The 26361-nt window shown below is 32.1% G+C and overlaps 1 protein-coding gene across 7 annotated transcripts in view; it reads right to left on the bottom strand.

Moving 5' to 3' along the window:
- Positions 1–26361, bottom strand: part of LOC142332222 (uncharacterized) — a 112597-nt gene that overhangs the window by 5992 nt on the left and 80244 nt on the right. For 5 of the 7 annotated variants that reach the window (XR_012758227.1, XM_075378510.1, XM_075378512.1 and 2 more), the window contains 3 exons: positions 12994–13185; positions 11412–11632; positions 3884–4013 (listed from right to left, as the gene is read on the bottom strand). Coding sequence is in view for 5 of the 7 variants with exons in the window: in XM_075378510.1 (XP_075234625.1) it covers positions 3884–4013; positions 11412–11632; positions 12994–13122 (480 nt within the window). In the remaining 2 variants the exon portion in view is untranslated. Of the gene's footprint in view, positions 1–3879; positions 4014–11411; positions 11633–12993; positions 13186–26361 lie in introns of all 7 variants that reach the window. The other 2 variants (XR_012758228.1, XM_075378514.1) reach the window with 2 other exon arrangements.

Genomic DNA, 26361 nt, shown 5'->3' with positions numbered 1-26361 from the left:
ACAATACTTGATTCATTGTTATTTGTTCTGTTAAGTCAATGATGTATATCGTGCCGTGCCACCAGAGAATTGTTTCTTATGCTGATGACACTGCTGTAATTTCAACAGATGTTACTCAGTATGACATAGTGAACAAAATGAATATATAACTAAATGTGATTGCTGGGTGGTTGGCGGTCAACATGCTATCAAATATTCATTAGACTATATATTTGACATTTGGAAGTGATTGTGTTAGTGTCCCTGATAAAATTTTAGTGAAAGTTAACGATCAAGTGCTTAAGAGTACAAAAATGTAAATGTCAAAAATTAATTTAAATGTCAGGAAAAGATTTTTGAAAGTATATGTTTGGAGTGTCGCTTTATATGGAAGTGAAACTTGATGATCGGAGTATCTGAGAAGAAAAGATTAAAAGCTTTTGAAATGTGGTGCTATAGGAGAATGTTAAAAATCAGACGGGTGGATAAAGTGACAAATGAAGAGGTGTTGCGGCAAATAGATGAAGAAAGAAGCATTTGGAAAAATATGGCTAAAAGAAGAGACAGACTTATAGGCCACATATTAAGGCATCCTGGAATAGTCGCTTTAATATTGGAAGGACAGGTAGAAGGAAAAAATTATGTAGGCAGGCAATGTTTGGAATATGTAAAACAAATTGTTAGGGATCTAGGATGTAGGGGGTATACCGAAATGAAACGACTAGCACTAGATAGGGAATCTTGGAGAGCTACATCAAACCAGTCAAATGACTGAAGACAAAAAAAAAATCAAAAAAGCACATTTCATTTTATATATAATTGGTAAAACCAAATACTTATTATTTACTCATTATAAATTTGCCAATATTATACCGATCATGACATTATTGTTTATCTCTTGTGCTTTCTTTCATAGTATTATAAAATATGGAATAATTACTTTGGGCTGGAGTGCTTTTAGAAATAATTTGGATCTTCTATAAAGTTTGTAGAACAGAATATTAAAAATAATATTCAAAAATAAATTTGAAATGGATAATTTAGAAGATGTAGATGACATATGTTTATATTTAAAATATAAAATAGATTTTTTATATTGTAATTATGTACTTTGTGATGTTACCCTGATCAGAGGGTTTTTACCACAATTTCCTTGATGCATAAAGGAAAATTCTGGGGTAATTCCTTTTTATCCAAGGAAAAGCATATCTATCCATTTCTAACACCGTTTATAAAATGAATTGTAATATACCAATCAGAATAAATGATTTTTTTTCTCCGGGGACAGGCCTTCAAGGATCATGCAAATATTTCATTTCATTTACTTTCTTTTTCTTCCAGAAATTCTTCATTCTTTTGGAATGTTTAACTCTCTTTTCTTCAGTCCAATACTCTCTTGAATTTTTTCCTCTCACCTACAGTAACCTTTAATTCAAACATTTTCTTTCTGTATTCTTTCCGATCTGGACAGTCTTTTTCTGTAATGTTGAACTTTTTAAGCTCTTCTTCCATCGGTTTTGACATAGCTACCTTGACCATTTGTAGTTCTAAAGTTTGTTTAGCCTCAATCGGTTCATGTTAGACCAAGTGTTTATAGAATTCTAGCCAGTTTTCTTATTGTTACTTCCAGGTCTGAACTAATTCATCATTCATTTCATTTGGCCAGCCACTTTTCACTTCATCATTGAAATTGGTCCATTCCAATTTCTAAACTACCATGCCACTTGTTGTTACCTAACAGGTCTCATCACTAAATGTAGTTTTCTGCTAATAGGATTCTCAATTGCAGCGACAAATCTGTTCCTACAACTGTATTAAAATAATAAAAATAAATAAATAATTGAATTTACTAAATAATATGAAGGCTACATGGAAAGTAATTAATTTTGAACATTTTAAACATACTACATGATAAGTTTTACAACACCATCTTTGTGTATAGTGTGATTCTAGCAGTCGTAGAAACATCTCTGCAATTGAGAATCCTATTAGGAGAAAACTACATTTAGTAATTAACAGTCCTGTTGTGTAAAATCACTTGTTGAGGTATGACATAAAAGTCTTGTAGTTTAGAAATTCAAGTGAATCAATTTCAATGATGAAGTGAAAATCAGCTGGCCAAATGTCATGCATAATGAATTAGTTCAGAAGACTGAATATATAGTTTGATATAACTTTTTTGCCCTTTCTAGTGTTGAGAATGTTCATGATGTGAGTTTTTTCTTGCGAGTGTGAAGCGAGTCTTTTTGTTCTTGATTTTCTTGTTTAATTTTATTTTATCTGTGGGGTGTTCCGGTATAAGGCTGATTTCCTTCAGATTCTCTGATCCATCTGCATCCTGTATTGGTATTTTTCAAGTCAAGATCATACTGTATCAGAAGTCAACGTTAAGAAGTCTTAATCTTACATCCTCATGATATGTCCAAAGAATCCTAGTATCTTCTTACGCACGGTAAGATGGCTTCTAACTCTTTTTACATGACATTGTTGGGTATAATCCAATACTGCTTGGTCTTTCTGGTACTTTTTATTGATGCAGGTTCATCCAATTCTTCTTTCGATTTTCTGGTGTCTGTCTGTCTTTGTTTGTTCACATGGAAGAGTGTTTCTGCCACATAAGTGGCTTCTGGTTTTATAACTCTGATTAGTTTGCATTTATTGAGAGGCATTTTTTATTTTAAATATACCAGGTTAATTTTTGAGCTTTAGCTAGTTTATTTCTTCTTATTTCAATAGGTTTTTTGTTTAGTTTTCTGTTTTTTGTGTTGGTTTCTGGGGCATAATTTCTGTTTTTTGAATGATATTTTAAGCCCAATTTAATTTGCAATATTTTGAAGTCTAATATCTGTGATTTAGCTTCGTTGATGTCGTTTGATGTCGACGATGTCAATTCGGAAGTACATAGCAATATATTATAAAAGTTTAAAATAACTAATTAAGGAAATATTGTGGTATCCTGTGGATTAGTATAAGTTTCTTGAATAGTTCTGCCTGCCGATATACTGTTTAACAATACTATTCAAAATTTGTTCCAGTTTAAGTGCGAAGAGTTTGATAATCCTCCTTAGCCTAGAATTGGTAACTAGTGTTTACCATTTTTTTGTCAACATGGATAAATGATTTGCATCTTTACTTTAATGATCACAATTAAGAAGTACAAATCTAACATAAATGGGCAACTCAAATCGTAGGCAAAATTATATTACAATGGGATAAACACACTGTGAAATTATATGACTAGTGCCTCAAAATTTGGCTGTAGCTGTGTAAATTTTAGTTTTAAATTTTATATAATAAAAAAGGTTTCTAAATAAATCTAAGTTAAATTTCCTTGTGATTATAGAACCATATATTCTTTTATACTTAAATTAAGTTTAAAAAAAACATCTTTGAGATGATAATATGAATTTAGTCTTGTTTATTAGTAAAACTTACAAAGTACATGTAATATTTATCGGTAAAGTATAGTAAATCTAAGTTTTGTAAGCATAGTCGGTCAATGGGCAGCAGTTCATTTTGCTTGTCTCTGGATACATATGAAGGATGTCTGTGAGCGAGTGTAGTAGGAAATGTAAGAAAAGAGGGAAATGAGACAAGCTTCTGCTGCATGCAGAAAGACCTATACAAGCATGCACTCGCTTAGGTGATTATGTGTTTCACCCAACTGGTGCTATAATGGTGTAGTTCCTCAGCTGCATTTAAAATATCCCTTCCACTCCTCATAAAAACTATAAAACTTAAACTTACTGTACATACATTATTTTTACATCTAGTTAAAATCTGAGAAGAATAGTCCTTCTCTAGCATTGACTGAATAAACTGATATAGATTGGTCATTAGTTATAATGAAAGTAAGCATGACTTTTTTTTTCTAAATTATATAAAAGAATGACAACTTACTTACATTACATTTATCGAGTTGTTTTTCTATTTCTGAGTAATGTTTTCTAGGTAAATTTAGTACAATGTTGCTTTTTTGAAAATTCAATTGGCTTTCTTCTTTCTTTGGAGTCTTGAACATGAGATGCTTAACTCTTAACAAAATCAAAATTAAAAAATGCTGATATAAATATACAATTCAAACTTAATACACTTTTCAATAATATTCTTAAAAAAAATAAACAGCTCAGCAGCAACAGTCAGTGGAAATGAAATCAATGAACAATTTTTTTGCAATTATAAATTTAAAAAAAATTAGTTTTGGCACAATAATTATGACTTTGTTAATAGAATTTGGATTCTTTTTATTATGATTATATTGTGTCTGTCTCAAAACTATATAAAAACCAGTAGAGTAAAAATAAATATATAAAAATTTTTTTTTTTTATTTGAATAATTTTATAATTGTTCAAAAAACCATCATCTAATCATCTATTACAATTCAAAAATTCAATTTTTAGCAACATCTGTTACTAAAAATAACCGTCTGTTAATTTAATAACTCTTATGTCAATTTCCAATCACTCGTCTGATATAAGAATTACGTATTTTAGTATAAAATGTATATATTTTTAGTATTTTTTAAAAGCCCCAAGGGGAAAAATCTAGTGAATTCAGGAGAACTAGAGAGCCAAAAAATTCTTTTGAAATTAATTCTTTCATGATATCCATTTTAGTGGCTGCGTGCACCAAGGTCCTATTTTTTTGTAGATAACAGTACCTTAACCTTCAATTTCAAAGATATCAACAGATTTAATTGTAATGCCTCAATAAACAACTTAATTTAAAATATATTGTTAAAGATTCTGTTTATTTTGTACATTAGTGTCAAGTATTGTTCTGTCTAAGAATTTATTCATAGATAACACTTAGTTTACAAATTATAAAAAGATTTTCAGAACAGAAACACCAATAAGTGAATTTTAATCTATTTTATGCACTGATCTGAAAATCAAGTTAGTTTTTCTCCATTACCTTTCAACTTTTTGTTGTACACCCTTCAGAATTCCTTCACCTTTTTCTCAGAATTGCTAAATAATATTAAATTTTGAAAGTGACCAAGTTTACAGGTATAATAAATTTTGTTATATATTATATTTAATTTCAATACTCACTTTTTTTATGGTTTTTAAATAAAAAAAACCTTGAGGAATATTAAACATACATAAAACTTGTGGTGGTGAAGTAATATAAATTACTTCTTCATTTTGTCTTTCAATAGAGTTCCCCTCTTTATAGAAACCAGCAGAAGTTGCTCATCACTGATTCGTTCCATCTGTCTTGGTAACTGCCTCGGTAAGCGTTCTTCCTGCTCATCACTCACAGCAACCAAATTTGGTGGGGATAAATAAAGTCAAAATGGGAATGCAGAAAATTAATTTGTAATGAGATTAGGCAGTCTAAAATTTTATAGTTCAACCAAACGTTTTGTACTAAAAGATCACTCACTATTTTCTACTTTGTTATTGCCAAGAAAACCACAATCCTTAAATGACATCTATATCGCTAGCTCTATATTATTCAACGTTTTGTCAAAATTTTCATCATTGAGTAATTTTCTAATTTCAGGTCTGATGAATTGATGAATATTCTTTCTTTTAATTTGGCATCATGTAATTTCGTCTTAAATATTTAAAGCCTTCTCCTTCTTTATTCATTACTTTGACAAAATTCTTCATCAACCCCTAATTTTATACGTAAAGATGATAAAAAACATCCTGAGGGTTGACTAAAGGAACATATTTAATATTGTTTCATGCAGAAGTAGAAAATTTCTATTTTTGACCACTCTTTAATCACATAATGTTCATTTATTGCACAACTTTACCACAATCATTAGAAACAGCAGTATTTTGGAAAGACACCTTGCAGACGAAGAAGTCTGATAATTTTGAGGTCGCCACAAATATTCCATAAGTAAATATCGTAATTGACTGCTTTCAAAATTATTGACATACTTTCATACGTCTCTTTCATTCCAACAGCATATGCTACGGGTACAGAAGGATTCTTTTTTAAATTATGCTGTGTAGCACTGCTTAACTTGTTTTTGACAAATTAATGAATAACTACTGTCGATCATCAGCATTATAAGCAATACTCAGAATAGACATCAAACCTATAATCACAACAGGAACACAGCAGATCTTTCTTAGTGAAATATCTCATAAGGTGTTTATTTTTGTTTCTAAAATATTAAATTCTACTATCCTTATTCAATAAATTCCACTCCTTTAAGTGTGAAGCTAGAAGTTCTGTTTGCTGTTTTGATAAATACTACTCGTGAACAAAATTGTTAAGCTCCACTTGTGAAATGAGATGCAGTTCACTATTTAATTTTTCTGTTATGAAATTGTTTCTTGAAGTTTGTGCCATCGCAGTATTCTTGGAACAATCCTAATGTTATCTGTTATACTGAAATAGCAATTGTCATAATGATTTGTTGGTTCACGTCAAACCATAGGAGTAGCAAAAGGAAAATGTTTCTTTTTCCCTTGTAACAGTAACGTGTGCGTAAGCACACACATACATAAGAAAAGACATAACACCTTATACTCGTTATATGTAGTGCCCATTGTTTATCTTGGTCTCCCAGTTGACAACCAAAATAAAGCCATGTGCTGTTTTTATCAATTTTAAAACTGGTCTACGCTGATTCTGTGATGAATTCACCACAAACGTAACAAAAAACATTTTGAGAATTTTTATGTTAATGCGACTGCCAGCTCATTATGTAAATATATGCTAATGTAATAAAATAAAAAAACCACTATTCTGACACTTGATTAATTTATGATAATAGAAAATTTATGATAACAGACAATAACTCAATCAAATTTAACACATACTACCGCACAAAGTTTACCACCATTTTGCAGGTTTGGCTGCACTGAGATATTAAATGTTTTCAATAAGAGAGGTACTCATTCTAGGATGACTCATTACTCAAATTGCTATTGGGGTGATGTCATATAGTTGATGCAGCTTTTATTTATTCTGCAATTAGTCACACTCTTAGTCATATCAAGCATGTTTATTAATAAAGAGATAATAGATCATTTCTATTATACATCAAATATGCCAAAATATGGATATTTAAACAAAGATAACTCAAAAACGTGATGTGATAGAGCATTTTTGATTACTTTTCTATTTCAGCATAAAAAATACTTTATAAAAAATTAACTAATGTAACTGTTCCAAAAATATTGTAGACCAGTGTAATGTTTTAAAGTAAAAATCTGTAGTTCTAGCCTAAAAACTTATTTTACACCTCTACACAAAAAATAGGTATAGCCGACTTAACTAATTAAACAAATATGCCATTAAGAAAAAATGTATCATAAAAAATGGCATAACAATAATTTCCCCTTCATATCCTGCTTCAGTAAAGTATATCTTTGACTCAAATTTTGAGCCGTGTGACAGACTATCTGATTTTATTCCAAAGATTTATTCAAAAAAGTAATGAGCAATTTATCTATGAGCTTATTTTAAAATTCACTTCCCACTGGCTGGTTAAAAAAATAAAAATTGCTGATTTCCATGGTGGAGCAGTAGTGTCTCAGCCTTTCATTCAGAGGTCCCAGGTTCAGTTAAATCTAAATCGGGCATGACATATTTCATACACTACTAATTTCCATTTCAATATTTTCATACACAAGCTTCTTCGTAAGCTTCTGTGCTGAATTCATAAGACAAAAAAGTTATAAAAAAATAAAGAAGAAAATTTTATTAGATATATAAGTTACTCGGTATTAGGCCATTTCAGTTTGGTGAACGATTGGAACTCTTCTACTTTAAGCTCTCAAGTAAAGTCTTTGTGTTACCTGCAGAATGCAGTCATGTATCGCTATTTGTGAGAACAATCAACTTTGAAAGCACCCCACACCAGTTTGTTGTGGTTTGTTCTCTGAAGCTTCTTCTGAATTTCACAGTAAATTTTTGATCTCCTAGTTACAAGTTCAATGAATTCTGTTACTTTCCTTACTATAAACAAGATATTTCATTAATGTGTATTAGTATTCTTGTTGTGTCCTTTAATTGCAGAAATGAAATCCCACATACACCCCACAGGTTCATGGTTTTGACTGATTCATTACCAGTACTGAACAAAGTGGTTGGCAGACAGGCTTATTTGTAACAAGATTATAAACTGCTGGTGATTACTGTGCAGGTGCTGTGGTGCTATGGCAACAATTTGTTTTTCTGTTTAGCTTCCAGAACCACTGTAAGGTATTACTTCAGAGAATTAATGAGGAAGATATGTATTGAATGTAAATGAAGTGTCGTCTGTACAGTCTCAGGTCAACAGTTCCTGAGATGTGTGGTTAATTGAAACCCAACCACTGAAGAACACCAGTATCCAGAACACAATCTAGTATTCAAATCTGTATATAAGTAAAACTAGCTGCTATGGCAACCTGTTTATATTTAACAGCTAATCAGTTTAACATGAAACATTTGTATATGTTAAAAAAACTTTAACACATGCCTGCACCCGAACAATAATCATAATGATTTTAAACTCGAATTGCACACTATTTTGACTTTTTAATAAAACTGCTAAAAAATGTCTCTTCTTCACTAACAATACATGAGGCCTGTTTAAAAAGTATCTGATCTAATCCAGGTAAAAAAATAGCTTATCTGTTGACTAATTATTAGTTCTATATAGTTCCCAAAAATTTGTTCCCTTATGATTTCACTCACTTGATTCAATAATTCTCCCATTACTGATTACATTTCTGGAATCTCTTTTTATTTTGTCACCAGCAATGCTGTCGCATACTTACTATCCTCTTGGGAATCAAATTGGAAAAGTTTTAGTATCTGGAAGCTTGAGGAATAACCAGAAAGGAGCTATGTTTGAAGAATAAGGAGCCTGGTGGACCCAGGTGATTTAATTCCTGGTAATGAGATCCACATCAGAGTTGAGGGTGGAAACCCACCAGGTTGGTCTAGTGGTGAACGCGTCTTCCCAGATCAGCTGATTTGGAAGTTGAGAGTTCCAGCATTCAAGTCAGTTATTTTTACATGGGTTTGAGTACTAGGTTGTGGATACCGGTGTTATTTGGTGGTTGGGTTTCAAATTAACCACAGATCTCAGGAACAGTCAAAGCTGAGACTGTACAAGAATACATTTACACTCATCCATATCATCCTCATTCATCCTTTGAGGTATTATCTGAACAGTAATTACCAGAAGCTAAACAGGAGAAAGAAATTAGGTGTGAGGGTGGAGCATTGTCTTGATGATGTAACTATTAGTTGCGTGACAGACATCTAACCTCTATGCTCACACAGAACTTCCAATTACACAGGAGCACTATGTTCTGCATGTTGACATAAAAATGGATTTACTCTTCTTTTTTTTGTACCATTTGGAGGTACTGATGAGAAATCCAATTCACAGATACCCTTTCTGAATACATTCTGTTTTCTTCCTACCATTTGACAATGAATTTATGGTGTATATCTACTTACACACCAGAATTAAAAGTACAAACAAATTGAAAAATAAAAGCAGAGAGTAATAACGAAAATAATGAAAATAACAGCTAAATTAGAACAATTCAAAATAGAAATTGAATGCAATAAAAATGGGCTTCAGATCATCACTTCACACCTACAAGTATGAATCATGTAGACTGGTATTTAGCAAACTACAGATGTTAACTCATCCCTTTTGGATGATCAATCATTGCTAATGGCCACTTATTCCTAAAAAAATAATGATATTCTTACCTTGATCAAACTAGACAACAGAATTGTTTTTGTACAACTTATCATACAACTTTGGCTTACAAGAAAGGACCTTGCTTCCATTGCAATTTTTAATAAATTATCAAAACATTTAAAAAACCTTCCATACAATTTATTTTAAATACATTTAACAATTTTCTTTTATAGAAACTATATTATACTCTCAATGAACTTTTAAATAATAATAATAAAATTCTAAACAATTGAGTTTTTTGTATTGCCATTCAGTGTATATAAATATTCTCAAATAATTTCCATCAACAATACTTTCTTAATTATGTTTAAGTTTGTAGTTATTGATTTATATTTAACAGCTATATGTGTGTTCATCTTAATATTTAATGTGTTTAAAATTTAAATAATTATTAAACTGTAATTACATGTATTTTCATTTTAAATGATAAATTAATTCCCCAAAGAAGCTAAAAAAAGCTTGTACCATGGCGATGTGAATATGGAAATTTGTGTCATATGAAAAATGCCTGACCAGGACCCAGAACCTCTGCATGAAAGGCTTATACTCTACCACTCTGTTACAGATCAGTTTTTTAGTTTCTAATTAATTTGAATTTTGTGATGTTTCTATGCTCTAACGGTGGTTTTCCTTGATCCATCCAGCAAAATGTCAGAGCAATGATTTTTTTTATCCAGAATGCCATACCTACTCATGCCTCAGTGATATATGTATTATACTACTTATTGATCAAAGTAAAAAATTTATCTATATTTATATTAATTCCTTTATATCAACTGAAATATTTGTTTATTAATATGAATCCATGACTAGTGCAGTTTTTAATTTTATTGTTTACTTTTTGTTATTTTTATAAGGAATTTATTAAAAGAAAGAATAAGTACAAGACAAAAAATAAGATGCATAAGGTTTGCTGATATAATAGTTCTAGTTGATGGCACATGTGCACTTTAAAGATTGTTAACACCTCTGGAGGAAGGAAAGAGAGTATGGAATAAAAATAGATATATAAGAAAACTCAAAGGAAGTAAACAACAAAAAGGAGTTAGTGATAAGAATGAGTGAAGGAAGAATAGAAAAAGTAAAAAATAACACAGATATTTGTGAACTATGGTGACAGAACTGAAACAGCACCATGAAAATAAAGTGATGACAAAGGAAGTTTCAACAAGATGAGGAAATTACTATGTGATCAAGTCTAGACTAGAGTTAAGCCAAATGCTATGTACAGAGCATTTTATTGTGTCGATGGAGAAGCACGGGGTATGAGGAAGAAGCAGAGGGACCAGTTTGAGGCTTTTGAGATGTGGATGTGGAAAAGAATGAACAAAGTAAGATGGACTGATAAAGTGATGAATGAGGAAATAATGAACAAGATTAAAAAAGACTGAGTACTTATGTGAGAAGAACAAAAAAATATAAGGAAACAGATTAGCATATGCGATTAGAGGGAATGGAATCTTGACAATTGCATCTGAAGGGTCAATAGAAGGAGAAAGGAATAAAGGAAAAAGAAGGTAGAAGTTAATAGATGAAGTGAAGATTGGTAGCTAAAGGAGCCAAAGAAAAATGGAAAAGGGATGGATGTAGACAGCAGTGATAAAGGGATCTGCTGCCAGACAGAATAGCAGTTGATGATGATGACTTGACTTACCTTTAAGTAATTAATTATACACAAAATTTAATGTAAGTTTCTGCTGCAAATCTACAGAAAAAACCTACGAAAAAGAAAAACAATTAAATATTACTTACAAACCAACTAATTCCTCAGGATATAATTTTCTCACTTCTTTTTCATTTTTTTTAGATAATACAGGCAACTCTTTTTCATCGCTTTTATCTTCTTCGATTTTTCCGGATGAACCATGAGGTGAATTATTGAGTTCCTCTCTTGAATTCTCCCTTGAGTTCCCTCTTGAGTTCCTGCTTTTTGAAGTAAGTGATTTTTTCTTTTTAGCTAAAATCCTGTTCAGCTAAAAATTAAAACAAAAAAACAATACAGGTAATATTATATTTTGATTGAGCAAAACTTTTTTTAAAAATATGCAGACTGATAAACTATGTATGTATAGTGAAATTTTCCTGCACTAAATTAAACAAAAAATCATTAAAAATAAACTTCATAGATTTTTTATCTTATATTTACACAATATATTTTATTTTTTATTTAATACTTTTATTTGTAGTCACATCAACAATTAAAATCAATAGCGATTTATCTGTGTAATGTACAGTTAATGTTAGTCTTGAACAAATTCAAGCCAACCAATCCTGAGACATGAGGTTAATTGAAAGCCAACCACCAAAGAACAAAGGTATCCACGATCTAATATTCAAATTTGTATAAAAGCAAATTACTTTTAATAGGATTTCAATCTGAGAACTTCCGACTTCAAAATCAGCTGAATTACGACGAGTTTACCGCTAGACCAACCTGGTGGGTTCATAATATTTTTTTTTAACTAAAAATTAAAACTTATTTATCAAATAAAGAGCTACAGAGTTAGCACTTGGATCCAGAAAATTATAAAAAGTCCATTTTTCATATTATACTTATGCAACATTTTTTAATCATTTGCTGGAACATAAATTAGTTAAAAATACATATTACTACTCATAAATAAAAGATATATTTTTAAAAATTAGATGACGTTTAATTTTGATGAACAGGCACACAATTGTTTGATGTTACATTAATATCAAAACTATAACACACTGTTCTTGGGATGTTTGAAGAATTTTTTTAGAACATTTCAATAACCAGACTACAAACCTATCTGGAATGTTCTGAAATTAAATTTTGAATTAACTATACCTTTTGTTAATTCTACATTCTGTTTTATTTTACATAATCATCTGAATAGCTCCCTCATCCCTAGAAAAGGTAATCTAACAAAACCTCTCTCCCTAAGATGCTTACATAATATTTGAGTGAATCCTAATATGATATTAATACGAGGTAATTTATTTAACAGAAAAGTTTAGTTTTTGGTTTATTTAATTTTCTTGGTTAACAAATAAACATCCAGAGCACAGTTGAAATCCAAGAGTCATACCCTAAGACTCCACCATCCTAGAGGACTTCAAAACACTGAAAAGTATGTTTTAAAAAAATACTGAATTTTAATAAAGTATATTTTGTTTACTAAGACTTAAAATTAGACATATAAAATTATTCAGTTGCTTCATAATGTATAAGAGTCAGCTCCTTTGTAATGGTATTACATTAAACTTTCTACTCAGGAAGATTTACCTCTAGTTTACACTCTGGCCGAATTTACAATGCCACAGACTTCATAATCTGCCTAAGTTAATAATCATAAGAAATAATTACCCGATCTCTTTCTCCTACTGCTTCAAAAACTTTGAATGCATTTAATAATTTTCCTTCAGGAGGTAATTTATTAAAAGGATTTTCTAATCTCTTCTCTTGCATTGATCTAATCAGTCGTGCAAGATACATATTTCGATTTTTTTTTTCCCTTACTCCATGCACAGATTCCTCAGCCAATTTTTCCAACCACCTCTGAAAAAAAAATTAAATAAATACATTAAAACATCATTAAACAACTCTATTAAGTAGATGTACGGGTCCTGGTCAAGATAGTAAATTGTTCTGATTTCCTGTGACAGGTATCATTCTTTCTTACTGCACATTCATTTTCCTTAATCTTGATCCTTCCTGTTTGGTTATCAGTTTTGCAGGTGTAGTTGTGAACTTACTAGATCTTTTTTACTGCCAGGGTCTTCATGTCAGGTGCTTGGCGATATCTACTTAATTGAATCCAGAACTAGTCTTCTTATACACTGGTTACATAATAGGCCTAATGTCTTGAACTCTTATCTGATAATGTTGAGCTTTCTACGCTCCCACCCCTATGAAAAAAAATATGCGCATACAGTAAGCATCCCTTATTCATAAATTCTGTAAATAGGATTTGCCATAAAAGGAATTACTTCCTTGAATAGTTATATCTTTATGAACCAAGGAGTAGGAAAAATTGAGTTTTGTACCGTATCAAACATTGTTCTTTTCTACAGTGCCATCACAAATTATAATTTATCTGAAGCAAATCTACATGAATTGTGGAAAATTATATTAACTACCATACCATATTTGAATCATGTTTTCCCAAAAGTACGATTTCAAAATTTCATAACTTTATTAACTTAATAAAAAACATTGTATAAAAAAAATAAATTAGCGTTTCTACCATTTAAACTTCTAAAATTTTCTTAGGTGTTGGTTTCAGAATGGTCATTGTTTAAACAAATGACTATTTTTGGTACTAAGACTAATCTTTACCAGTTATAATGAATGTAAAATAAGTAATGTATATAATATAAAAAATACAAATAAAATAAAAAATTTGGTTGCAAGTTTACTGCTTATACCCGGAACATTTAGGTAGTTATTTAGAAAATAATTTTTGTATACAGGGCCACAATATTGTAAACACAAATATTAAAGAAATATTGTTCAAAATATTTATATTAAAGTAAAATGTATAAATCAATGGTATCAACAGTTTATTCATTACATGAGAATTAACACTTACTGTTAATTATAATACATAATTATTTATGAAAGGTAGATTTAACATCAAGAACCTGCCAAGGACAGATAAATATAAATTAATAAGCTTTTAATTTACGCGGTAAATTAATCACTGGGGAAAATGTTAATTTCATTCTTAGCTCTGGAGCATAAATAACTATTCTTGATTCAGAGTAAAATTTTTCGTTATAAAAATGTGGATACAGTAACTGAGATGGAATAAAGATTAATATTTTTGGCTCGCATTAAATGAAGAGAAAATCAGTGGCGGCTCACATATAGGCCTTGTGTAACTGCAGCACCCGCTACTTCCACTTGATATAATCGATAACATTTAAGAGTCCTTTTCTCTTTAATTCTTTCTTTAAACTTGGACAATATATAATCCTTTAGCTTAATATCATTGGCCATCACCCAGTTTATGAAAAATATACAAAAATCTTTGTATGGAACTGTGCACTTCACAGTTCCAGCAGAGTGGTGTTTGGCTGTTATGCGCACATAGGAAGCTGCACACGAGGCTGTGAGGGAGAGAGGGTACTATCACTCCCACAATGCTGATCCTGGTGTACTAGTGGAAGGTAGTTTTTTTTACTTTGTATGTGTATGGAATGTTCCTTGTTTGTTCCCTTTTCTAGTTTAGTCGGTGGAAGGAATATGAAAGCAGTTTAGTTGTTTTTTCAGTAGAGATCAGCAGATGGCAGAAAACAAAGGATCTTTGCTCGCCAAATCTGTCCAAAAACACGCTGGAAGGGCAAAAGAGAAGGTAATTAGTAAAAACTAATTTTCTATTTGTTTCTGTGTAAGTTTATGCATCGTTGAACTATAATGTTTTTAAGTGGGCATTTTATTAAGTGATTATCTAATAATACTAAAAAATATTATCTGAATTGACATTTTTATTTATTCGGTTAAACTGAATACAGTTTTTAAGCAAAATGCGGTTTTTAAAAACCATGTAACCATATTCTTAAATGTGAAAGCATAGAATTATATTATTATCCTGCTTCCAGCTATTTTATTTGATTCATTTTTTCGGTTCTTTTATTTAACAAAAAACTTCAAACCATGGCCTTGAAAAGACCCAGTAAACATTTTTCTGGAACAACACCTTTACTAATTTTAACTATGGCCGCCACTGGGGAAAATGTTTTTTTTCACTTTACCTGTACATCACCATTATGGTATCCACATAGTTTCATAATTTCAGTTAAAAGCAGAGTGAAAAATAGCTGTTATGGAGAAAAGAATTTCTGCTAAAACTGCTAGCAATCTGGTCACATAAAAAATAGTTGCTGTGCTTCTGTGACGATGAGGAAGCATTTGCCTTATTGGTTTCTAAAAGGTAACAGGAACATACAGAACCGCAACAGTGACAAACTCAATTCCCATGAGTCTCACATAAGTGAGAAAGAATTTAGGGAAAGGGGGAAGGATAACAAAAATGATTAATGAACAGGACTGAAGGACTGATGCTCTGACTGGAGCAGTTAACCGTGTCGTTAATTGAACCAGCTGCACTAAAAAATGTATATGAATGAATTTATAAAAACTAGCTATTTATAAATTCATGATGAATTTGCAAATATCACACAACATTCCCAACATAATTCTATTCTTAAAACAGCGTTAGTCTGATTGGTGCTTTACAAGCATAGCACTAATTTACAACAGTTGCTCTACTGATGAGTGTAAAATTACTGAAATACATTTGTATCTGGTCTATTAATTTGACAACAAATTTATTTTGAGATTATAAACCGGTTATAAATTTTTTATATAATTCGCCAATTTCAACTAAAAAATTTTAAGAAAATGCTAAAACTTTATGAAAACATTTTATTCAAATCAATGAGAAAAAAATATGTGTTATAAACATAAATCTATAATTTCATATACTAGATAAAAGATTTAAATCAGAATAAAATCAGCAAAATGTTTCAATCATAGATACATTAATATCAAGTAACTAGTGGAGAGTTAGAAGTTTTGGACTGGCAATTCTGCAAATGAGAAACAATGAAACTAAAATATATATATATATGTATATACAGTGGCCTATAAGTAATAGGCTGTACTTTAACATAGCATAACTTCTAGCAGTGTAGGCACGAGAAAAATACAGATGACTTACTTTATAAAAAATACACTTTAATATCGGTTTTCCATTATGTGATTAACCTGCATGCCATTTGCGTTAATACAGACCTGTAATCGCAAAGGTACATTTTCACACGATTTTTCACGCATTTCATGAGGAACAGCAAAAAATTCTTCAATAATCATATCTTTTAGATGTCCTGTATGGTGTGGATGTTGCGGGAGTAAATTTTGTCCTTTCATCCAGAGATCCTGGGTTCAAATACAAGTCAGGCATGGCATTTTTCATACGCTACATCCCCATATCACATGCACAAGCTTCAATCTTATATGGTGAAATCATCAAGCAAAAAAAAAAAATAGGAGGGCGGTCAACCATTCGATTGTCCCGCCATGTCCGATCCAACATCCAGGGTATGCCTGGTCCAACCGATTGCGTACTGATTGGGCATAATGAGGGTGAACTCCATCTTGCTGCTGCCACAACAATTGATCAAAGAAGTCTATCGGAGTAAAGGATAAACAGTTTTTCTAATGAGATCCAGGTAATTCTCACCATCTACGCCATCATCTTTGAAAAGTCGTTGACTCCTTGGTACATAACACCTCCCCGGACTGTGATGCTGAAACTTCTACGTCGTACTAGACTACCGCATTTGGATTCAACATACGCCAGTAAACACAATTATGTCTGTTTACATTACTGGACAATTTGGCTTTATCAGTACACACCCCACACACACTCTGTTCTAACTGTGGGTCCTCTTCCGACTTGGTGAACCACTCTTCAGCAAACTGCAGGGGGCGGTCAGTAAAAAAGAAAAACCCTTTTGGAACATTGCAATATGACACCTCTGCTGTATATTAAAAGTTAAATCTATCAGAAAATGCATTTCCGCCTAAATTATGGCGATTTCAAACTATGGTCTACTACTTATGGATCACTCTATACATACACACACATGCACACACATAAACACACACACACACACACACACACATTATATATATAATGTGTATAATATATAGATATAGGTAATTACCTATATTTAGGTAATTTTACCTATATATCACAAATATATATTTGATATTTAGGTATGAAAATGCTGATATTGCATGTCAGCAATACTTTTAGGCAGAAAGAAATGATGTTATACATATTTTAAAAAATTTGCATTATGATGGGTTTTTAATCTTTGTCCGCCACCTTGGACCCGCCATATTGAATCAAACTTATTTTTTTGACACATTTCGATTCGATTTAACTTTTTACAAGAAAAACAATAGTTAAAACCACCCATTTTTTTGTTAATACCTTCGTTATCCAGTTATAAGCATTAAAAGTTGCAATCACGTAAAAATCGTGTTAAAAATAAAACGAGGTAAAACGCCCTACATGAACAATTTTTTTGCATTGCATTACACTTTCATAATGGATAAAATAACAAACTTTAAACAGTGCTATACTACTGATAATAATAAACAATAACTAATTATTAAAACAACAAATTAAACGGCTATATCAACTGCTATTATTTACTTTAAATATAACAATATTTATTTTAAATAAATATTTTGGATCGTAAATTAATAATGAAATAAATTTTGAAAGCATACTTTTCTACAATAAATGTTCAAAATACTTCCCCTTGACAGCTTGGCAGTGCGCTAATCTCAAGTAATATCCGTTTATATAACTTATTCTGTCATGTCTGGTGGTACACGAACAGATTCGTCAATTATTCTTTTTGATTCGTCAATGTCTGCAGGTTTTGTTTTATAGATATTATCAGTGACAAGTACCACGAAAAAAGTAATCCAGAGGAGACAGGTCTAGGGACCTTCTTCTTTTTCCTGTTTAGCCTCTGGTAACTATCGTTCAGATAATATTTCAGAGGATGATATGTATGTGTGTAAATGAAGTGTAGTCTTGTACATTCTCAGTTCAACCATTCCTGAGATGTGTGGTTAATTGAAACCCAACCACCAAAGAACACCGGTATCCACGATCTAGTATTCAAATCCGTGTAAAAATAACTGGCTTTACTAGGACTTGAACGCTGGAACTCTCGACTTCCAAATCAGCTGATTTGGGAAGACGCGTTCACCACTAGACCAACCCGGTGGGTAGGTCTAGAGACCTGGCAGGCTATTCGATGGCTCCTCTGCGACCTATCCGGCGATTTAGAAATTATTCATTTACAATTTTCTGTGCCCTTAGATAATAATGAGTGGTGCCCTGTCTTTCCGATACCATACGTCATTATTTAATTCTTATCCAACATTTTCCCGGATATTTCATAGAATCCTATCGACTAACAAGTTGGAATAAACATCTCTAGTAAGACTGGAGATCTGTAATGATTGATTACAGAGTGTTCATCTTAAAAGAGGTCCCATCACTCAGTAGTTTATACTAAATGCATATACTGGTGTGACGTGGGTTAAATAACATCGAAGATGTTGGTGTGACTGAAGCTGGAGCAGTTAGGATTGTTCATTGGAGCATGCCTGTCTATGTCGAGCATTGGTTTTTGAACAAGGTTGTGTAATCGTTTGTTAAAATCGGGTTAACTGTTGTAAAAAAAAGAACATGTATTCATGATGGAAACTTATTTAAAGGCAAAAACTCATGTGTGTCAGCAAAAGTTCGTGGAGAAATTTCAAAAGGAAGCACCAGTAAAAAATGTTATTCAGAAGTTAGTTAAAAAAATTATGTTAAACAGGTTCATTTTTAGACGAGAAACATGCCTGACACAAGTCAGTTTTAATGACGCAGATCATACAGGACAAAGTGGCATTTACAAGATCTCCTAGTAAGTCTTTGCGAAGACTGAGCCAGGAAAAGAAGGTTTCACTAGGTTCAGCCTAAACTGCAGCGAGGAGAATACTTTAGTGTTAACCGTATCAAATGTAGGGTTTCCATGAGTAAATGTTGTTGTTTATGCTAAAAGGGTTCACTACTGTCAACAGTTCAAGAACTTCATTAGAGACAACAGCATTTTAGATCAAGTGTCTTTCACAGATGAAGCTGGTTTCACTTTGGTGGTTATATTAATAAGCAGAACTATCGAAACTGGATTACTGAAAACTACACATTTTCTTTGAATCTCACCTACAGCCACAATAAAAAGGCACAAGCTACATACAGGAGGTTACAGTTTGCCTGACCAATGATGTAAATAATTATAATTAGTTTGAATGTTTTATATTGAGAAGAGACAGACAGAGGATTTTTAATTTTTAAACTTGCAATAATATACATTTATTAATAATTAACCAAAAACTTAAAATATAAATCATTTTACATACCGTACAACATTCAAAATCATTTTTATTTGTTAAATTACAAATGAAATTGTCCGCTGAATACACAAAAAATTCATGATCCATATCTAATCTTAATTCTTCCTGAAATCTTTTCAGCAAAGGAAACATTATATGATTTAACGATCTCTTTTCATACTCAGTCATTTTTGTTTTGTTAAAATCCCTCCAAATTGACTGAAGATAATTTTAATTATGTTTTAAGTCTTAATGTACATTGACAGTAAATGTAATATGTTTCTAAGACTGTAAATTTTCATGTTTCATCTTTTTTTATCTTTTTTTGTGTAAATGTGCGGTGTGTGTTGTGTGTGTGGGTGTGGGTGTGTGTGTGTATGTTAGGTATTTGTGAAATGATGAATAATTGGATTACCAAAATCTTAGCAACAAATTTTTATTAAACAATGAATTAAATTTTATTTATTTTGTGATTTAATTTTCCATAACATTTCCGTTCTGTTTTCTTTTATACTGTATATTTACATGGATCAGGATATCTAGAGGTGAATTTAATTAAGCAAAGCAATTTATTAAATTTGGTTGAGGAATTAAATCTCAAAACTTTTGAAATAAATTACACATGTAGAAAAGAGTTATTGTATTCTAATTTACAGAATGAGAAAAGTATTATCTTTACTAAATGTGGAAAAAAATAAATCATTTAAGTAGATTTTTGTATCCTAGTTTACAAACAGTTAAAACTGCTTTATCATCATATCATTTTATTATTTGTCCTGAGGCAAGTTCCATAGTGCTATGTCCATCTCAATTTTCCTCTAATTTTGGCTCTAGTTTTTAACATCCTGCCAGTTCCTTTTTCCTTTTAGATCATCTATAATTTATTTCCTTTCCAGGTTGCTTAATTTTGGATTGTCTACTGCTCATTTTTAAACCTTGCTTCTCATTAAATATCGGTTAATTTTCTTATTCTGAATCATTCTGGTATTCTTGTTACCTCTCCTCATTAATTTCTCACTTTTCATTTTGTCTCTGAAATCATCTGTTGGAATACGCTACACCAAATTCCTTATAAACCATATCACCTGCAAACTTTATACAATTTCTTCTACTTCCATGTATGCTGATTCTTTTAGCTTTTCAAGAGCAATTTTGATCCAAAATTCTTAATGCAAATAAGCTGCTGAATTCATGTTTCATCTACTGTTATAAAACAGTCGAAGGGACTCAGTGAAATTGCATTTAAATAAGAATAAAAACCCTTGAAAAAAGTTCAGTTGAATGCGTTTTTGGTTGAATGTTGACAAATGCAGCAATCATCGAGCAAAATGACTTCACATACACAAAAATCGTGTAAAATGTAGTGGAAACAGTCTATCGAGATGTTTGCAATGTCATTAAGCTCGCAGTACCTTCAGTCGATGATTATTTAATATGGCATTGTGATTTTGTGATGAATTCGTTGGTCGTAGCAGTCTTTTTTGAGCGTCTCAAGAGTTCATAATCTTGAATGGATAACAACCATGTTTAAATTCAGCAGCAGCTCACTTTTTACCGTCAAAACGAAAGGGGATTCCTTTAAAGAGTAATTTAACTCTTTTTTGCAAGTCCATCGGAGTTAAAACTTTTAAAATAAACTACTCTAGCTCTAACTTCAATTTTGCCCACTTTTCATAAAAAGTAAGACCTGTTTGCTTTACTCGATCGCCACAAACAATAACAGAATATTCACTATTCAACACTTCAGATAATATTAAAAAAGATTTTGACCGCACACAAGCTAACAAACGCTCTTTGACAGTGAAAACTCATATTCTCACCAGGAATGAACACAACGGAAGATCTCCACCATGGCTTATCCTCCCCACTTTTTCCAGCAGCAATGACCGAATAGATAGCACTCTCCTGTAGCGCTATCTAGATGGAAAAGTACAGCTCTAGAAGGGAAAGTATTGTAATCAGTCTAATTTGGCCATATGTGATTATGGCCATGACGGTTACGGAATCCAAAAAACCAGATGGATATTTTCCGAATGTTAATGTTTATATGTAGGTATGTGTTGACCTCTAAATCACCTTATATTTACATAACTACTGGACAGATTTTGATCAAACGAGGTAGGGTACTTCTAGATATGAGGCATTGATGACATTAAATTTTCAACTTAAAATGATTGGGGGGGGGGGGTGAGGCTGTAATCAAGGTCACCCTCAGTATATAAGAGATTTAGCCTAATTAAGGTCACATTTTTCTTAAACGCATTTGTTAATGATTAAAAAATAACAATATTTGCAAAAAATATTTAGCAAAATCGCACCCCCACCCCAATAAATACTCAAAACTAGTGCTATGTTGTGACGTTACAGGTGAGCGGTAGAATTAAATAAATGAATAATATTTAAAGTGTAAAAAAGTAACTCGGTTTGGCGGGTCTCGAACTCGATCGCGCGGGCGATTCGGTAGCTGATGCGTTAAGCCTCACGGCTATACCGGTCTGCCGACCGTACAAGCGAAATTTGTTCTATGTAAGTTGTTAAATTACATTAGTTTAGTCAGTGCCGATCGTCGCCGATAGTATCGCCAAACCCGCGCGAATGAAATACGGTATGCGCCTTTACTTTAGTTATAATCATTGAATTTAATAAACGGAAAAATATGATATTTAAATAAAATAATTAATATTTTAAATTAAGTTGTGTGTGTATGTCTGTATAAGCCGTGCTGCAGAAACAACCCACTGTTGTTAACGTTTTTTAATATTATGTGAAAAATATAATAATTCAGAACTTAGAAAGGATAATGAAGTTCGCAGGATACAACTGTTTTTGTTTTTGTTAAAGTAATAATAATAATAATAATAATAATAATATTATTATTATTATTATTAACAAAAATAATAACTTGCTCGTCAAAAGTGAGCTTACCGATATGAATATACTGCATATGTTTTTCTAAGAGGATTACAGAAAAGATTAGTTTATATATTAAACGACAAATAACAGGCCTTCATGTATCGCACGATGACGGCAAGAGAACGACTTGTTTTGTGTCTGCACGTGAGCGTATATATGTTTATTCGGCTGTATTGATGAAAGAACAAACGGTAGAGAGGGGAATTTTGTTGGTGTTAGTTTACGGGTGCTTCTCTCCTCGCTTTGGTGTATCCTGACACATACGAATAGAACTGTAATGTAGGTGATACACGTGGCGAGCGATGTACCGATGATCTACCGCGTCCCTCATTCCCCTCTTCGCCAATTTTATCAATTTCATGACCCCGACCCTACCCTATACTCGTTTATTCTCCTCAATCTACCTGAATTAGCCCTATATAATAAAATCAATTTGTCATGAAATTAATTTCAACAGTGTCAACATTTCACCGTTCAAAAACTTTGTACCTTTCTCACAAACCTTTGTAATAAACATGCGCAAAAATATTATAAATCGCTTTTAAGTGCTATTACAGAAAGAACGAGAGGGAATTAATAAATTATATAGATTAATAGCATATTATTAACAGCAAATTAATTGTACTTCTTTTTATACATAGCTACCTATTTCCATCTCTTTACAAATTACCGGGTGAGCAATTTAAAATCGAACCGAGCAGGCTCGTACTGAGGTTGCACCATTAACGCTGCCACTACTACTAGCGCCACTATCGGTTGTGTATGTCACTACTCTTGTCTATTGTTGTCACTTGTAAACTTTTCATACTTCAGTAATTTAATTTCGTTCTTTGAAGTCGTGTTTCTCTAACATCTAAAATGCCTGGATTGTTTCTAGGAAGGACTCAAATATTCGCGGAAAAATTTTCGAATGCCCGTATCCCAGCAAAAAGTTGACATGATTCCGTTAACAAATGATAAAATTAAACATTTTTAAAAACCCACAACGAAATTAAATCGGATAATTAAAGAAGGAGAAGATTCTTTTTAATTAATATTAAAATATTAATTAAAAAGAAACTTTTTGAAAAAACATACCTAGTACAGGGCCCTTGACGGCTTATATCTGTAAAACTAATCAAAGAACCTGCTCTGAAGTGTTACCTATGTAATACAAAAAACCGCATCGAGATCGGTCCAGTAGTTTTTGAGAAAAATGGTAACACACACAAAACCTTTTACCCCAAACGCATATACCGTCTTCATTCCGACATGGGTGAAAAATAACGAACAAACGGTCGGTTTTGAAACTAAAAACGAAATACCACGATTTTCCGTTAGGATTCTAGAGGATGTATCCGATATTCAAAGTATAAAAATACATAAGTTATCGAAACAATGAGATGTAAAATATACATCTTGCCGTAAGATTCCTCACGATTTAAATTTAAAATCTTATAGCACAACAATTTAGGAGAACAGACAAACCGAGACGTTTTAATTATTGTGACGGGTTCTACAAAAAAACATTTTCGATGAACGGATAAACCCGATGTTGAATTGAACTCAAACGAGGTACGGTTTCATTAATCCAGGCGTAATAATTCGAATCTCACCAGGCGTTTTCATTGTTGAGTCGTACTTCAGTACGAAATCAGTAGTTGCAGTGCAAAATTTGTTTCGCCATAAGTACCCAGATAAACCAGCAGCTAAAAAAACATCAGTATTAAGGTTAGTTGCAAAATTTAGAGAGACCGGTTCTGTTAATAACAAGGAACACAAAATATCTGCGTCAGTGTTGAATACAGATACATTCGCTGAAATCAAAGACCGATTATTCGCCTCGCCAAATAAATCGATCAGACGTGACTGTCTGCTGAAATTCATTTGTCTAAATCAATTGTTCATCGAGCGACTAAACAATTACAATTACGACCTTATCGCATTCAAACGGTTCATCGACTTCTTGAGCCGGACAAAGAAAAACGGCTACAATATTGTCAACGGTTCCGTCGATTTCTGCGCGAGGGAATGTTATGGATTCGTTATTTTTCACAGATGAAGCACGGTTTCATTCGGATGGATACGTAAACAGCCAAAACAGTAGAATTTGGAGCGCTGAAAATCCCCACATTTATCACGAAAAACAATTACACCCGCAGAAGTCGGGCGTGTGGTGCGCGATATCGCGGATGAAAATAATCGGTCCTATTTTTTTCGAGTACACCATTAATGCAGAACGGTATCAGGATATTTTATTTCAGTTCATCGCACTCTTGGAATAGGAAGACAGACACTGCTGGCTACAATATGACGGTGCGACATCGCACTACGCAGGTTCAACTTCTGATTTCGTCGAGGAATTCTTTGGTAATCGTGTTATCGGTCGAGGCTTGTGGCCACCAAGATGTCCAGATTTGACTGCGGCGGAGTTTTTTCTACGGGGTTACCTCAAAGAAAAAGCCTACAGCAACACACCACGAACAATTGAAAGTCAATATTGAACAAGCCGTATTAAATATCCAGCCACAAACTTTGAAAAAAGTTGCAAGAAACGCTGTAAAAAGAATTGAAGCTTGTATTCAAGAAGATGGCGGCCACTTCCAAAATTTACTCTAAATGTAATGTAATGGATGGTAATAATAAAAATTACATTTACATTAACACATGCCTTTTTATTATTTCAATACCTACCAATATAAGGTTGGGTTGCGTTTTATATGGGACACCCTTATTTAATCGGACTACCAGACACAAGTGTACTGTACAATTTTAGAAAAATTCTACGCTCAGTTAACAAATCGTTAGAAACAGTACGGATTTTTTAACACGGAAGAGGAACGTGTCTTATGTCGAACGAATCACTAGGACGTGTTCCTGCGACTTTTACAGAACAAACTGTCAGTATAGGGGCGGAGATCTTCGCGTTCCACGGATTCGCCTAGTTGCGATCGTTTCCTCGAGGTTATTTTAAGGAGAGAGAGTTTACGAATCGAATCCCCATCGATGAAATGAAGGCGAACATTCAAGAAGAAATTGACGTTAACGTTTTGTCAGACGACAATTAATATGACCTTTTCTTCGGTCTTTTTTTTGTTTAGCCTCCGGAACCACCGTAAGGTATTACTTCAGAAGATGATATGTTTGAATGTAAATGAACTGTAGTCTTGTACAGTCTCAAGTCGACTGTTCCTTAGATGTGCGATTGAACACCGGTATCCACAATCTAGTATTCAAATCTATATAAAAGTAACTTACTGGCTTTACTAGCTTTATGACTAGGCTTTATGACTAGTTCTTCAGTACACCAATCCGATGGGTATATCAATATGATCACTCGAGCACAAAGGTACATCGTTGGTCATGAAGTTTACATCGTACACCTTTTGTAAAAAAAATAATAAAAATGGTAAATGTGTCAACTTTTGCAAATGTAAATAATATAGAATTTAATTTAATTTTTTTTTTTTTTTTTATTTCATTCATTAAATGTATCCCGCTGCGATTTAGTCAGTAGCGGTTCGATTTTAAGTCTCCCATCCTGTACGTAATTCAACGAAACAAGGAATAAAATGAGAACTACAGTTTTATTGTAATCTTGGAAATTTTTTTTTTTTTGCGCCACTGTGGACCGAGTTACAACTTTTAATTTAGCCTAATCTGTTTTTAATAATAATCTTTTTCAATAACAAGATTATTATTAATCTAAGTATAACAAGCGAAAAGTGAAAAATATACAATATAAATATATGTAATGGAATTAAATTAATACATAAGTGAATAAGTTACCGTGTTTTGGCAAAATCAAATTCTATATACATCCTCAATAGAGCGTCGATAAATGCATCGCGATTGGTTAAACTAAAT

Source organism: Lycorma delicatula, chromosome 11, assembly GCF_047948215.1.
Source record: "Lycorma delicatula isolate Av1 chromosome 11, ASM4794821v1, whole genome shotgun sequence".
In the NCBI taxonomy this organism is placed as follows: Eukaryota; Metazoa; Arthropoda; class Insecta; order Hemiptera; family Fulgoridae; genus Lycorma; species Lycorma delicatula.
This window is presented reverse-complemented; position numbering and strand designations above follow the sequence as displayed.